The sequence below is a fragment of the Heloderma suspectum genome, chromosome 1 (assembly GCF_057233095.1).
Source record: "Heloderma suspectum isolate Gila_16-S chromosome 1, 16-S_ref, whole genome shotgun sequence".
In the NCBI taxonomy this organism is placed as follows: Eukaryota; Metazoa; Chordata; class Lepidosauria; order Squamata; family Helodermatidae; genus Heloderma; species Heloderma suspectum.
Genome location: NC_139458.1, coordinates 191,183,113 through 191,197,665, shown reverse-complemented (window position 1 = coordinate 191,197,665; position 14,553 = coordinate 191,183,113). Strand labels below are relative to the sequence as shown.

Below are 14,553 nucleotides of genomic sequence, written 5' to 3'. Positions count from 1 at the left end.
GGGCTTTGAATCTAACCATAAATCTATATCCACACAGCACATTCCAGATATGAACTCTGTAGTAAATGTAAGACAGAGTGCAAGGAACACATATTGATATTTTAGTGACTTCAGCTAGAAGGTGGGAAGGGAAGTCCATTAGGCTGAGGACTGTAATGTTCCATGAAGCAAAACAAGGATGATTGGGAAATATTGGGGGCTTATTCTCAAACATGCTCTTAGCTGTCGCATGCTCTGCCTGCACTGTAACTGTGTGTCTACAAAACTATCAAAGGCCTGCTGCACATCCCTTCCATGAATGCCTTACGGCAGGAGCAGGCAGAAATCCAGCTTGTGGGATCTAATGTTTTTACTAGAACCCCGAGATCCATCAACTGGAGCCTGATGCAAAAGAAGACATACACTTAAAATTGAAGAATTCTGAGCCCAGGAATTTGGTGAGTGCTAGGACTGAATAGAGCCCCCAGTCCTTCCACAAGTTTTCTTAATTTCAGCAGTATAATTTAGGATGGAGTCATTTTGTTACAGCTATTGTTTCACAATTGTGTATCAGAAATCTTAGCTGATTTCTTCAAATCATGCAGAGATCTAACAATAGATCTAGATCTACTTTCTGCTCACCCTTGCTTTAAGGAGTACATCCTTGCTAAACAGAGCAGTGTTATATTGATACTATAATAAACCTAGCTTGTAAAACTCAGTTGAATCAGACTTTGGAAAAGATAAATTTGGCAGTCTTGGATGGAGAGATCCCTTACTCTTTCCAAACTTTCTCTACTCATGCTTTTAGTTCATTCTCTTTTTTTTTCTCTGCTTCCCTTTTTTGTGCACATACCTCACACTACTCTCCAGCTTAATACCTGTTTAAAAGAGGAGAATTTAGTAGGCCCAACTTTCCTCACTCCTGCATAACCACAGAGATAGACAGTAGGGTGTATCCAATGTTAATCCTACTTAGAAATGAATGGAACTTAAGTTAAATTAACATTGGATACAAACCTTTAGATACAACCCTTAAGTAGCACTCACTTCCTGGCTTACAGTTTGATATGGTCTTTGTTATGGTGGTAGAGAGCATAACATGTTTGCATGCAAGTGAATGGGGTACAATAGATTTGGATTCAATTGAATGGCTTTGGTGAAGTGAAGGTGGCAATTTCACTAGATTTGCCTTTTTTTGCAACCTGAGGTGGGTTTCATGTGGGATTCTTTTACCCAAACAAAACCGAACAAATGCAGGCAATGAGCATTTGTGTGCAACTTCTTAGCATTTAAAGCACACTTTAAACAAAACACACCCTTTGGTTGGTTGTATAAAAGAATGGCTAAAGTGTATTTCACCAATAAAGATAATGTAGGTAAGCATTTTAAAATATGTTATTGGAGAGTTGTTGTAAGCAACCATCAACTGCAGCCCCTATCTGAAATATAGGGTTCAAAATATAGAGTTCATAATAGAGGATGGTTGCAACTCCCATCTCAACATGCAATATGAAGACAGCACAACTTCACTGCAACATACCACTCTCATTGAGCCTCAGCATTTAATCCCATGCCATCAATATGCAGGTTTTAACAGCAGACTACGTTATAGGTTTATCATAAGCCACTCTTTCTCAACCTGCCCCTTCTAATAACACTGGATAGTTTATTTCTCCCTTTCCAATGTATGAGTTTCCAGGACAGTTTTTTAAATGTTAAGAATTAATATTAATAATGTTTAAAACCTCTATATGCAAAGATTTTCACTTGAACATCTTTCTTTGTTCTATGGGGTGGATGGGGAGTTCACCTGAGCCCAATCACTACCATAAAGTCCTTGATTTCTTCCTTGTCTCTTTTACCACTCAACAGATGGATAGTCATAGCATGTTGGTGTAAAAACAAGAACACCAGAAAATGAAATATACAAATGCACTGTCCACCTAGTAGACCAGCCTTCCCCAACCTGATGCTGTGCAGATGTTTGGGACTACCACTCCCATAATTCCTGACCATTGGACATGCTGGCTAGGGCTGATGGAGGTTATACTCCAAAACATCTGGAGGGCACCAGGCTGGGGAAAAGCTAAGAATGCAGGAAGCTGCCTTATACAGAATCAGCGCATAGGTCCAGCTAGCCCAATGTTGTCGACACTGACTGACAGCAATGGCTCTCCAGGGTTTCAGACAGGATTTTTCCCCCTAGCCTTACCTATTTATTTATTTATTTATTTATTTATTTTATTAATCGCCCATCTGGCTGGTCACCCAGCCACTCTGGGCGATGTACAAGCATATAATAAAACAGTTTAAAACAATAAAATTTTACAATAAAAACATTTTCTAAAATACCCTAACCCACCCCAAATGCCTGCCTGAACAACCACATTTTTAATGCACGGCAGAAGCTCATTAAAGAGGGGGCATGGCGGAGTTCCCTAGGCAGGGAGTTCCACAGAGTGGGGGCCACCACAGAAAAGGCCCTCTCCTTCGTCCCCACCAGTCTAGCTGTCCTGGCTGATGGGACAGAGAGAAGGCCATCTGAGGCTGATCATGTTGAGTGGCCTGTCTGGAGCTGCTGGAGGCACTCCTTGAGATAGGCTGGGCCGGAACCATATAGGGTTTTAAAGGTCAAAATCAACACCTTGAATTTGGCTCGGAAAACAACTGGTAACCAGTGCAACTCCTTCAGCACTGGAGTGATGTGATCTTGCCGGCGGCTGCTTTTAATCAGGCGAGCCGCCGCGTTCTGTACCAGCTGCAGCTTCCAAACCGTCTTCAAGGGTAACCCCACGTACAGCGCATTACAGTAGTCTAAACGAGAGGAGACCAGGGCACGTACTACCGATGGGAGCAGATGGTCGGGAAGGTAGGGGCGCAGCCGCCATATCAGATGGATTTGGTACAGCGCTGTCCGGTTCACAGCTGACACCTGAGCCTCCATGGACAGCTGGGAGTCTAAAATGACCCCCCGTCTGCGGACCTGGTCTTTCAAGGGTAGCCGTACCCCATTCAACACCAGGTCAACATCCCCCAGCCTCCTCTTGTCTCCCACCAAAAGTACCTCGGTCTTGTCAGGGTTCAGCTTCAGCTTACTCCTCCCCTGGCATACCTAGAGACCGCAGGGACTGAACCTGAGACCTTCTGCATGCAAGCAGGTGCTGTACTTGGTCCCTCCAAGGCTGAGTTTTATCTCCTTAAGCTAAGCCTGCCAAAATCCTCTCCTCCACCCAGCGATTGCAGACACAGAAGCCCCGTCCTCCTATACAGCTGGTCTCCCTGTCAGATTTACGAAGGGGGAGGGCGCAGCTGCCCAGCCCAGCCCAGCCCGCAGCCTTTACTGCCAAGAGGCAAAGCGAGCCACAGCGCAGCAAAGGCTGCCGGCACGGTCCCTTCTCCTTCTCACGCCCTGCCGATCGAACGTCACAAGCCCCAGAAACGCTCTCCGCTTCTCGTGCCGAGCTCCTCCAGAAAGGAACTACACGTCCCAGAATGCTCGGCGGGGAAGAAAGTCCGTTGAGCGCATGGTATACCGGAATATGCGCTGCACGCTGCGTCCCGTCGTTCACACACGCTTTGCCGTCTAAGGACGCGCTTCGTTCCGAACGTATGAACGTCCCAGTTGCGAAGGAGAAGATAAAATACAGAAGAGTAAAAACGTTAATTTCCGGCGCGGGTGTCATGACGTTCCGGGCTCTCCCGGTTCCTGGGAGCGCCGTTGCCATAGAAACCGACGCCGGGTTGGCGGAGCTTCTTCCGCTTCCGGCGGCGGCCATTGCCTAGGCAACGCTTTCTGCGTGCGGCCGGAGGCCTCTCCAGGATGGCCTCGGCGGTCGCTCCCATAGCCGACGGGGAGTTCACCGCGGCAATTTACGGGCTGATCCGGGCTGGGCGGTTCGCGGAGGCGGTGGGGATCCTTAGCAGCGAGCTGCAGAGGAGTTGCCGCTCCCGGGCAGGCCTGTCCCTGCTCGGCTACTGCTACTACCAGCTGCAGGACTTCGCGGCAGCGGCCGAGTGCTACGAGCAGCTGGGGGCGCTGCACCCGGAGCTCCACGAGTACCGGCTGTACCACGCGCAGGCGCTCTACAAGGCCGGGCTCTACGCCGAGGCCCTGCGCGCCACCATCCCGCTGCTCGACGTCCCGGCTTTCCAGAGCCGAGCGCTGCGCCTCCAGGCGGCTGCCCAGTATGCTCAGGGCGACCTCTCCAGCGCCAAGGCCCTGGTGGAGCTGCAGCTGGCAGCCGCCACGGAAGGGAGCCCCGGGGCGGCCGAAGACCGCTCAGAGCTGCCGGATGCGGAGGTGAACATGGGCTGCCTGCTGTACCGCGAAGGGCAGCACGAGGAGGCTTGCAGCAAGTTTGCCTCGGCCATGCAGGTGATGGGCTACTGCCCGGAGCTGTCCTACAACATGGCGCTGTGCTGCTATGCTGCCAAGCAGTACGCCCCTGCCCTCAAGCACATTGCGGACATCATCGAGCGAGGCATGCAGCAACACCCGGAGCTGAGCGTGGGCACCAACACTGAGGGCCTGGATGTCCGCAGCGTCGGCAACACTTTGCTCCTGCACCGCACAGCCCTGGTGGAGGCCTTCAACCTCAAGGCTGCCATTGAGTATCAGCTGTGCAACCTGCAGGCATGTCAAGAGGCACTCACAGATATGCCACCCCGGGCTGAGGAGGAGCTGGACCCGGTCACCTTGCACAACCAAGCTCTGATGAACATGGATCGGCGGCCCACCGAAGGCTTTGAGAAGCTGCAGTTCCTCCTGCAACAGAACCCCTGCCCGCCAGAGACATTTGGGAACCTGCTGCTTCTCTACTGCAAGTACCAGTACTATGACCTGGCTGCAGATGTGCTGGCTGAGAATGCTCACCTGACCTATAAGCTTCTGACCCCATATCTGTACACCTTCTTAGATGCCATGATCACTTGCCAAACTGCCCCTGATGAGGCATTCCATAAGCTTGATGAGCTGGCCGGGGCCCTCACTGAGCAGCTGAGAAAGCTGACCAAGGAGGTGCAGGAATCTAGGAAAAATCGAGATGATGAGGCTCTAAGGAAGGCAGTTAATGAATATGATGAGACACTAGAGAAATATGTCCCTGTCTTTATGGCCCAGGCGAAGATTTATTGGGACATGGAGAACTATCCCATGCTGGAGAAGATGTTCCACAAGTCAGTGGACTTCTGCAAGGATCATGAAGTGTGGAAACTTAATGTGGCTCACGTTCTGTTCATGCAAGAGAACAAATACAAAGAGGCCATTGGTTTCTATGAGCCTATTGTAAAAAAACACTATGATAACATCCTACAGGTCAGTGCCATTGTGCTGGCTAATTTGTGTGTTTCCTACATCATGACTAGCCAAAATGAAGAGGCAGAGGAGCTGATGAGGAAGATTGAAAAGGAAGAAGAGCAGCTCTCATACCATGAGCCGGATAAAAAGATCTATCACCTCTGCATTGTCAACCTAGTTATTGGGACTCTTTACTGTGCCAAAGGGAACTTTGACTTTGGCATCTCAAGAGTGATTAAGAGTCTGGAGCCTTACAACAAAAAGCTGGGTACAGACACTTGGTATTATGCGAAAAGATGTTTCCTGTCATTGTTGGAAAATATGTGTAAACACGTGATTATGGTGCGTGACAGTGTCATTCAAGAATGTGTCCAATTTCTTGAGCACTGTGAAGTTTATGGCCGACACATCCCAGCTGTTATTGAACAACCTCTTGAGGAAGAGAAGATTCATAGTGGGAAGAACACTGTTACCTATGAAGCTAGGCAGCTGAGGGCACTGATGTACGAAGTTATTGGGTGGAATAAATAATTGCTCTGGCATTCCCATTCAAAATGGCTGGGGATCAGAAGATCAGTGAGTCACTTTGGCTTTTCAGAATAATGTATATATATGGGCAGTATCCAAAGGGGCCGTTGTGCAAGCGGCCTCTCCTGCCGTTTCCATTGTGCAAATGGGATGCACTGTTTGTGCACCAGAGTTTTAATGCTTCCTATCGGAAGTCCTGAAACTAGTGGAAACACTCTTTTCTGGGTTGGGACAGGTTGGCCGAACTCCCTTATGTGAGCTCTACTGACCTGCCCTGTTCCACAAATGAACTTTTCTGCTCATTTCTGGTTCCTCCCAGAAGTGCTAAATCTCTGTTTCACAAGTGTAGGTCTCATTGGGGGATGGAATTGATGGAGGTGCAACGGAATCAGCGGGGGTGCAGTGCCCCATTGGATACTGCTCCATATCTATATATAATTATATATATTGGTTTTCTTGAGTTTTTTGGTAGTCTGTTGTAGTGTTTGAAATGAAATTTGACTATTTGTACCAAATTAATACAGGACTGATAGCACCCTAAGAGCCTATGTTAGGTATCATTATACTTCAATATTTGACAGTCAAATTTGGTACGAAATATTGAACTGCTTAGGGTGCAGTCCTATGGGGATAGGCGGCCACCTCCAAACTGGGAGGCGACTGCCTATCCAATGCAAGGCAGGAGAAGCATGGAGGGGATTGTCCCCTCTGTGGTTCAGCCACCCTGCATCTGCAGCTAGACAGCCAATCTCGGCTCGGGAACCCTGTTTTCACTGCTCCACGCTCCTCTTCCAAGCATGGACCGTGGGGCTGTTCTGAGCTGCCTGTGAGGCAGCGCAGGAGCGGGGGAAGGTGGGTTCTTTGGGAACCCACCTCAGAGCACAGGCTCCGAGGTGGGTTCCCAGAAACCCACATATCCTATGGCCATCTAGCTGCTGACTAGCAGCCATAGGATTGCTCCCATCATCAATCAGAGTTGAACTCTCTTATCCTGGTTAACATTTGTTCATTCTTTTTTTCCTATTAAGAAATTACCTTCCTTTTAGAAAAGTACCATAGATATATTTTTAAAATATAACAAAAATAAGTTTTCCAAAATAAAGTGGAAATTGTGCTGCCTAATTGTTAATATCTTACTACTTTGGAATGAAGAAGTGATGAGTTGACATGGGGTGTGACCAGAAGATTTTTTCTAATAGCAAATAGCAGGTTTGGGGGTTTCATCAGAGAAACAACACATAGTAAAGAGCTAACCAACTGCACTACAGTCTGAACCTGGATCATGCTCCACAACTGCTCTTTGCAAAAACTTACTCATTCATGCATCTGCCATAATGTGTTATTTTTGTCCTGAGAAGAGAATCAAATTATCATTGTGATAACACACAAATTACTAGTTAAACATTCTCCAATCAGAAACTCTCATGTAACCGTGAAGTTATATTAAGTTGGATCCAGACTTAGTCATACTTAAGTTAGTTCCAATGATTCCAGTGGTTCTACTCTAAGTATGACTAAATCTGGATCCAACCCATTCCTAATTAAGGTCATGGTCCTTCCTGCAGTGATGTGTAAAGGCCAGACTAAAGACTCCATGTATGCACCAACACACAGGGATACACAGCTGGATACACACGGCTCCTGCCTATCCTGCTCTGGTGACTATCCAGCCTTCAGATTCAGCATAGATGTAGAGCTTCCTCCTAGCAACTCATGGATCTCATCTCCCAGCTGAGCAAGCTTGAATGTGATAACTTAAGGGCTACCATTGGCCCCCGGGAGACATCCAGCAATCTAGAATCCTTCCATGGGGACCTTGCTCTTGGCATGAATCATCTGTTTGGGAGGCACCCTAGGTTGCTGGTTATCTGGTGGGGGAAAGTGGAGGGAGGCCCTTAGGATTTTGCTGTAGCTTTCTGTGTTGGAAAACAAGTTGTGGCCTCTGCTGGTTGGCCATTCATTGCCTGTGGAGTAGCCTCTAGTAACCTGCTTGGCCTGATGTTTCTTGTTTGTGCCCTTCCTGGTTGCTCCTAGCCTCACTCTTTCTCTCACTCTTTCCCCCTCCCTCTCAGCCTTGCTCTTCTTCTGTTTCTTCCCAGCCTCTTCTCTTATTCTTCACACAACACGCACGCGTGCACACACATGCAGCACCTTCCCAGGCAGGGCCTGGGATGGCAGAGGAGGAAGTAGGAGCAGCAGGTGGGGAACAGAGTGGCTGAGCCTGGAGTCAAGGTAGGGAAAACTTTCCTTTTGGGGTTTGGGGATAGGATGAGCAGGGCAATCCTAGGTAGGCCTACTCAGAAGTAATTCCTGTTGTGTTCCATGTAAACATGCATAGGGTTGCACCCTAAATGGGTACTTCGTTGTGCTTCTGTGGAGTCAAATACGTGGATTGGCTTTGGAGTTCAGATCTTTTCTCTGCTTGTATTCATTTTCTTGGGTGAATTATTTTGTTTTGACTAGCCAGGCCCTCATGACAGCCATTATGTGACTAGCCACAACTTCCGTGGGATGCCATTTTGTGGTGCCACCCACAGCAGTTTCTCAAATTCCCCTATGTGCTCACAGATCCAAAAAGGCTGGGGACCCCTGATGTACATGGAAGCTCTACTGAGATAGGTGGGCTTACTCTCAAGTAAGAGGTTCATATGATTGCATTCTTGGCCCTGGTTCAGTGGGGGCCAGTGTTGAAACAGTGTGGTGGGAGAACAGTGCAAAGTGCTCTCCTTCCCCATGCAAATAATGCCCCAGGTGAACTGTGGCCTCCATGTCCCCACCAATTGCAGGAAAGCGCCTGGTGTGATCCCACCCTCCCTCAGTCAAGCGGACAAATTACATACTTGCACATTTGTATGAAGGTCTCTCATGGAAGGTCATCTGTGTGATGGAGGGTGTGTTATTTCTCCTTCACTATGCTGTTTTGACACTGGACCCAATGCATATGAGAACAAGGCTCAGATTCATAAATCTGCTGTACCACTGAACAATGGAAGGTTCTTGCAGAGAAATTTACCTGTGGGTATTTAAGTATGAGAAATCTATAGAGGATATTTAAAAAGCAGTATGAAGTTTTAAGATACATTTAAATGGAGAGTTACTTTCTGGATAGCCAGAGACGTACAGATGAAAAATGTCTTTTTTTCTTTTCCTAAACACTCAGTAAAGCTGAGTGCTGATCTCTGGGGATCTGAATGCAACATAGGTTCACCTAATCCAAATTTGCAAGTGGCCCTCTGGAAGTACCAAATCACTTATTAGTGGGTCTCTGAAACCAAGTACCCAAGAATAAGCTCCATCAGTCAACTCTGAATGTTTTTTGGAAGTCGAAGTTGATGCAAATAGTTAAATAGCAGTAAGAGAAGGTGGCACTAGACAACTGCAGCATATTTCAGTGGTGCCTGAAGATAGGACACAGTTTATCTTCCCTTCCAGAAATCAAAGGAGAATGAAGATTTGTGCAAATCTAACACTGCCTGTTAAGCAGTATGTGCAGGGAGAAAAATAATGTATTAAATACTGTCCGTGCATTTTAAAAAATTGTTTGTTGTGTTTGGTGGATTGTTTCCTTTAACTGCTCATGCACTTATAGCAGGGGTGAGGAACTACTTTAAGGTGGGGGCCTGAATCTCCCCCCCCAGCACTCTGCAGTGGGCCATACGAAGTGACATCATGAGCCCCACCCATGTTGTATTTCCCTTTGGTGAGAGAAATACAACTCCATGTTTCTCCCAGCATGGAGAAAGGGATTTGATCAGTGCTCCTTCCAGCACTGGCTGAGTTTGGCACCTCCTTTGTCTGCCTCTCACCATCCTCTGCAGAACCTCGGTGGGGAGGGGACTCCTCCCTGTTATCTCCGACCTGTAACTGGAGATAACAGCAGTGATTCCTCCAGGGTGCAGGGCCCAGAGGCCAACCTCACCTCCTGGAGGAATCCATGGAGGGTCCATGGGCTGGGCATTCTCCATCCTTCACTTAACAAGCTTCAGGCAAATTTTAGAAAGCTAAATAATGGTCCAGTGGGGCGATGGGTCTACAAGGTTTAGCTTGAAATAATAAGACTGTGGTCTGGTTCATACTCGACCATGAAGAGGCTTGCAATACATTCTCTCTGGAACATTTGATAGAAGCTGACCATGTGGACAGGGCTAGCAGAACTGGCATGGGAAATACTAAGTAACCACACTGCCAATCACACTGGATTACCTTCCTGCAAATGTTACTGAGAATTAAGATGACGCTCCCCCTTTTTAGCTAGTACTGTATGAAATGGCCTGATTGTACAGGACTTCATTCAAACAGTACTTAGTGCTAGGCAGCTGTTGCTCCTTTCTATATTTGTGAAAACAACTGACCACTTGCCACCTTGGAAGATCAACCACTGTATGTTTCTTTATCCCAGCAGGCTTGGGGGTATTAACAGAGGCTAATCTAATGGTTTGCTTTCTCTTCCCACATTCCTGAACCTGAATATTGTGACTAAATGCAGAGTCCGTGGCTTCAACATCAGCCAGCTTTTTTCACCCTCCTAGCCTGATGAAGAGTTCTGAAGATCTCGAAACCTTGCTCACTATTACGTGACATTTTGATTGGTCTAATAAAAACATTGCTTTCGGACTTTTTCTATAATCATGCCGAGAGTCAGTCCTTGTAGGTGCCAGCATGTGGTAATCCTGGACTCATCATGTGGCTGAAACCTACACTTGTGGCAATACATGGTACTGTAGTCATCTGTTCCCACCCTACATTAAACTGTTCTCCACAACCACTACACATCAGGAAGAGGTCTTTTGATTTCAAATCTTGTTCTCCTCCATGAGCAGTGCAGACCAGGCAGCAGTAAAGTATGTTTCTAATTTACAGGGGGAATTGTACATACATTGTTCAGCATAAGCAGCATGACCTTTACAAAAAGTTTTAAAAGTCACTCCACAGTACAGAGAATGAAGTGCAGGCTATGGGCAATGACACAGGGAATAGCAGGGCTTTGTTTAATATTCATTATGCATTTTCTGTAAAAGTCAGTGGACATTTAAAAAAAACAAAACCCTGGGAGTTCAAATCTTGAATGCCCTCTAAGCAATGCAAAAGCTGAATGAAGAGTTCTTTATGGTTTTATTCATGGCTGGCTACACTATGATGTTTATGGGCTCTGGATGCGTTCACTTCAAAATCAGCCTTTATGTTTCCATGGCCAGCATCACCTGCTGGAATATCAAGCTCCCGTCCGTTTCTTTGACCCAAGGGGCCAAAGCCCACAGATATTGTTGTTAGCTATGAAGGGGAACAGCCAGTAGAGTATGCATTTTCACATTGCACGCCTCCGTTGCGTGCTCTGAACTCCATTGGATGTAAAAATCATGGATGGATATTTTTTTTCTCCCTCATTATATTGGAGCTTGTTAGCATGGGGGTGGGAATCATCCAATGGCAATGATTAGCAGTACGTTAAGGATGAACAAATGAAAGTACTTCACATAATTAACTTGGGGAACCTGCAAACTTAAGGGGTTCCATCACACAGGCAGAGAATTCCACATCAATACCGTCTCTTTCCCCATCTAGTATCATTGCAGGACTGGGTTCTCTTTAGATGTCTGTCCCCATCATGTTATTTGTCATTTCTTTCCTTCTCACGGGGGTGATGATGCCGCTCAGAGGCATCGCCACCTTTCCTCAAAAAAGCATTACACGGGCTTGGGGTGTAGCGACAGCTCCTTCCTGGTTCCTGCCCCTTTCCTTCCCCTTGGACGTTACTGGTGGAGGGGAACTGAGATGCAGACAGCCCCCCCCAATCTCCCTGGGTCCTCGGCCTCCCCCTTCAGTGTTTTTGACAATCTCTGCTGTTTACTGAGCCGATTACTCCTGGGAATACACAGCAGGGGGCGTCCCAGCAGGTCAGAAGGCTAGCATGCTGCTCTGCCGACCTGCCTGCCAACCTGGTCTGCCACCTTGCCACCCTGCCATTCTGCTGCTTTGTTCAGAATGCTGCAGGCCGAAAATTGCAAGGCCCCAAAGTGGTGCAGGCACAGGAAGGTCACATGCCCCACAGCCTGTTGTCATTGCCTTCACCATCATGACCACACCCCCAACAACCACCCACAGCCGCCAAGACACAGCAGTTCATTCATGCTAGGGGAGAAATACACAGGGAGGTCATGGTGTTCCCTTTATGCATATTTGGGAAAATACCACATTTTTTCCGTTTGAGGACAAGACGGGATACTTGGATGGAAATGGGGGGATCATGACTGGACGATGATGACATCATGTAATGGACCTACACAATTCAGTGAGTGGCCAATCATGAATGTGCAATAAATTGAAGGTGTAGAGATGCCCAATAAATGGTAAGTTATAGTGCAATCCTACACATGCCTACTCAGAAGTAAGCTCCACTGAGTTCAAAGGGACGTACTCCCATGCAAGTGTGTCCTATGGAGAGCACCTATGACTCCCCAGGTTTTGGAGTCCAACTCCCAGCGGCCCCAGTCAGCATGGTCAAGGCTGGTGTCAAGGGTAGGCATGGTTGGGTAATTGCCAAGAGCTCACACCCTAACAGGAGCCTATTGACAATAGCCTCCTCTCCACCCTTGCAACCTGCTTGTTCACCTGCCTCTTGCTCTGGCCCAGGCAACTGGCAGGCAGGAGCAGGAGATGCCACTGCTTCCTTGCTCCCTGGTTCTCTGCCTGCCTGCCAAGCAAGCAAGTGGGAACAATGACGAGAGAGAGGAGGAGGCACAATAGCAGTTGGTGACAATGGCAGTGAGAAGGTAGAGGGAGAGGGGCATGGAGGATGTCTAGCCCAAAGCCCTCAAAAACCTGGAACTGGCACTGCCAGGGGTGAAGGAAGTTGTAGTCCAACATCTGGAGGGCCACAGGTTCCCTACAATGTATATCTACTTGCCTAGGACTAAGTCCCACTGAACTGAATGGGGCTTTCTTCTGAGTAGACCTGTCTAGAATTGCACTGCCCAATGGCTTTTTAAATGGATTAGACAGATTCATGGAGAATGTTCTATAAACTGATGTTAGCTAAATGGCCAGAGGCAGAATACCTCTGAGTTCCAGGTGGTGGAGACAAATAACTGTTGCTCTCATACTCTGCTTGTAAGCTTCCCTGAGGCATTTGGCTAGCGATTAGAAACGGCGCCAGGCTAGATGGAGACAAGTAAGTCGCCCAAGGCCACAAACTGAGTAAGGGGCAAAGGTGACCCATGAGCCCTGAGCATCAAACCACTCTGACCCAACATTTCCTAAAGCAACGTCCAATTTACAGAAGGCAAACTAATGAGTGATTTGTCCAGGACCATAAACTGGGTACAGGGCGGAGGGGGGCTCAAGCACTGTTTCCTCTTTGATTAACGTCCTCCCTCCAAAATTCATTTTCCTCCTAGATCCTCCCCACCCCGGCCTGCCTCCCTCCTCCTCCTCCATCAGTCTCTATGCAGCAGCACAGGCATACAGTACATGTCATACACAACAATTCTCTTTCAAGGCAAGTAGGAGGCGAACCCTGCAGATCCTTTAGTGCTCCTCTGCTGGTTCTCTGGTGGTGTAGCCTCAAAATAACTATAAATATACAAAATTGTCCCTATCCCATGCACATGTCATTGGTTGCTGACATTTTGGTTTGTTTGCCTTTCTTCAAAATGGTGGGTTTGATGTACTTTGCTAACTGGAAGAGAAGCCACCAGTGGATACGAGATCTGTTTAGGGCAGCTCTTTAAAAAACAATATTAATATACATTTCTTTGACATTGGATTACATATCAGTTCTAAATGTGCTCATTCTGACCTGAAATAAGTTACAGTTATAACAAACGTCTAGTCGTGCTTCTTAAGGGAAGTGCAGGAAAACAGGAACCAAGGTGGCACAAATGAGTCTTTCTTGTCTTAGCCTTGAGTCTTTTGGGGTTTGTAATGTCTCCAGGTGTGCAGAAAGATAAGACATCAAAGATCTATCTTCTCTCTCAAACCCCTTTCTTTTCCTTTGTTATCTTTTCTCCTTTCAGTCATTTACAACCTGAAGAAGTGATAGCAGCTGTGGAGTAGCTATCACCAAGATCTGATGTGGGGGTAAGCTTTTTGCTCCTGCCAGGATCAGAGGTGTGGATAAGGTCTTTGATTGTGTAAGGCTTCCATCCCCACCTTTCCTCTCCCCTTGAGAATTCTGGAGCTGGAGGACATTGGCCACGCTTCACGTTCAGCCCTGTGGGGCTGTCTATCCTGAAAACAAGGAAGGGCTGCAGCCAGTAGCAAGAGCAAGGTTATTCCAGCTCTGTCTAACAGGAGTTAATGTACAGCTTTCCAGTCATAATTTAAAGGGCTGATGTAAGCCTTTACAGTAGCACAGATCATGCCTTTGTCCCCAGTTTGAAAAAGCATACACAAAACAACACATTCTCTCCATCTTTCTTCCATTCCTCCACTCACAGCGAACACACTCTGTAGGGCTCTTCCTTTTTCTCTGTGTGTACTGCCTATGTCATGAGTATTGTAGCACAGTCTGACTGACTGCTGCTGCTTTATCAATCACTTTCATAGCATGCTTTGCCTCTAGGGGAGAGGCGAGCACAGAATAGTATTCAAACACTGCTGTAAGGAGTAGAGTGGAGGAACGCCATTCTCAGAGCATCTTCACACCCTGAATGAGAAAACAAAACAACAGTCTTTAGTTCTGAAATTAATTCTCCCTCTCCTACTTTGGGTCAGTGCTTCCGACTGTAAAGTAGCCCTAGCCGTGCAAA

The 14,553-nt window shown here is 47.2% G+C and overlaps 1 protein-coding gene across 3 annotated transcripts; it reads left to right on the top strand.

Annotated features, from left to right (window-relative positions):
• Nucleotides 1-3,549: 3,549 nt before the first annotated feature.
• On the top strand, nucleotides 3,550-10,430 carry IFT70B (intraflagellar transport 70B). 3 transcript variants are annotated; one of them, XR_014784946.1, is made up of 3 exons: nucleotides 3,550-5,854; nucleotides 7,879-8,038; nucleotides 10,293-10,430. XR_014784946.1 is itself a non-coding variant. In XM_084814434.1 (2 exons), exon 1 carries the CDS (start codon nucleotides 3,803-3,805, stop codon nucleotides 5,807-5,809), a length of 2,007 nt encoding a protein of 668 aa, XP_084670560.1. In that variant the 5' UTR covers nucleotides 3,757-3,802; the 3' UTR covers nucleotides 5,810-5,854; nucleotides 7,879-9,337. The 3 variants fall into 3 exon arrangements, 1 of the variants encoding a protein (XP_084670560.1); XR_014784944.1 differs by lacking the exons at nucleotides 7,879-8,038; nucleotides 10,293-10,430 and adding an exon at nucleotides 6,700-6,971 and having other exon boundaries at nucleotides 3,747-6,658; XM_084814434.1 differs by lacking the exon at nucleotides 10,293-10,430 and having other exon boundaries at nucleotides 3,757-5,854; nucleotides 7,879-9,337.
• The last annotated feature ends 4,123 nt before the right edge of the window (nucleotides 10,431-14,553 follow it).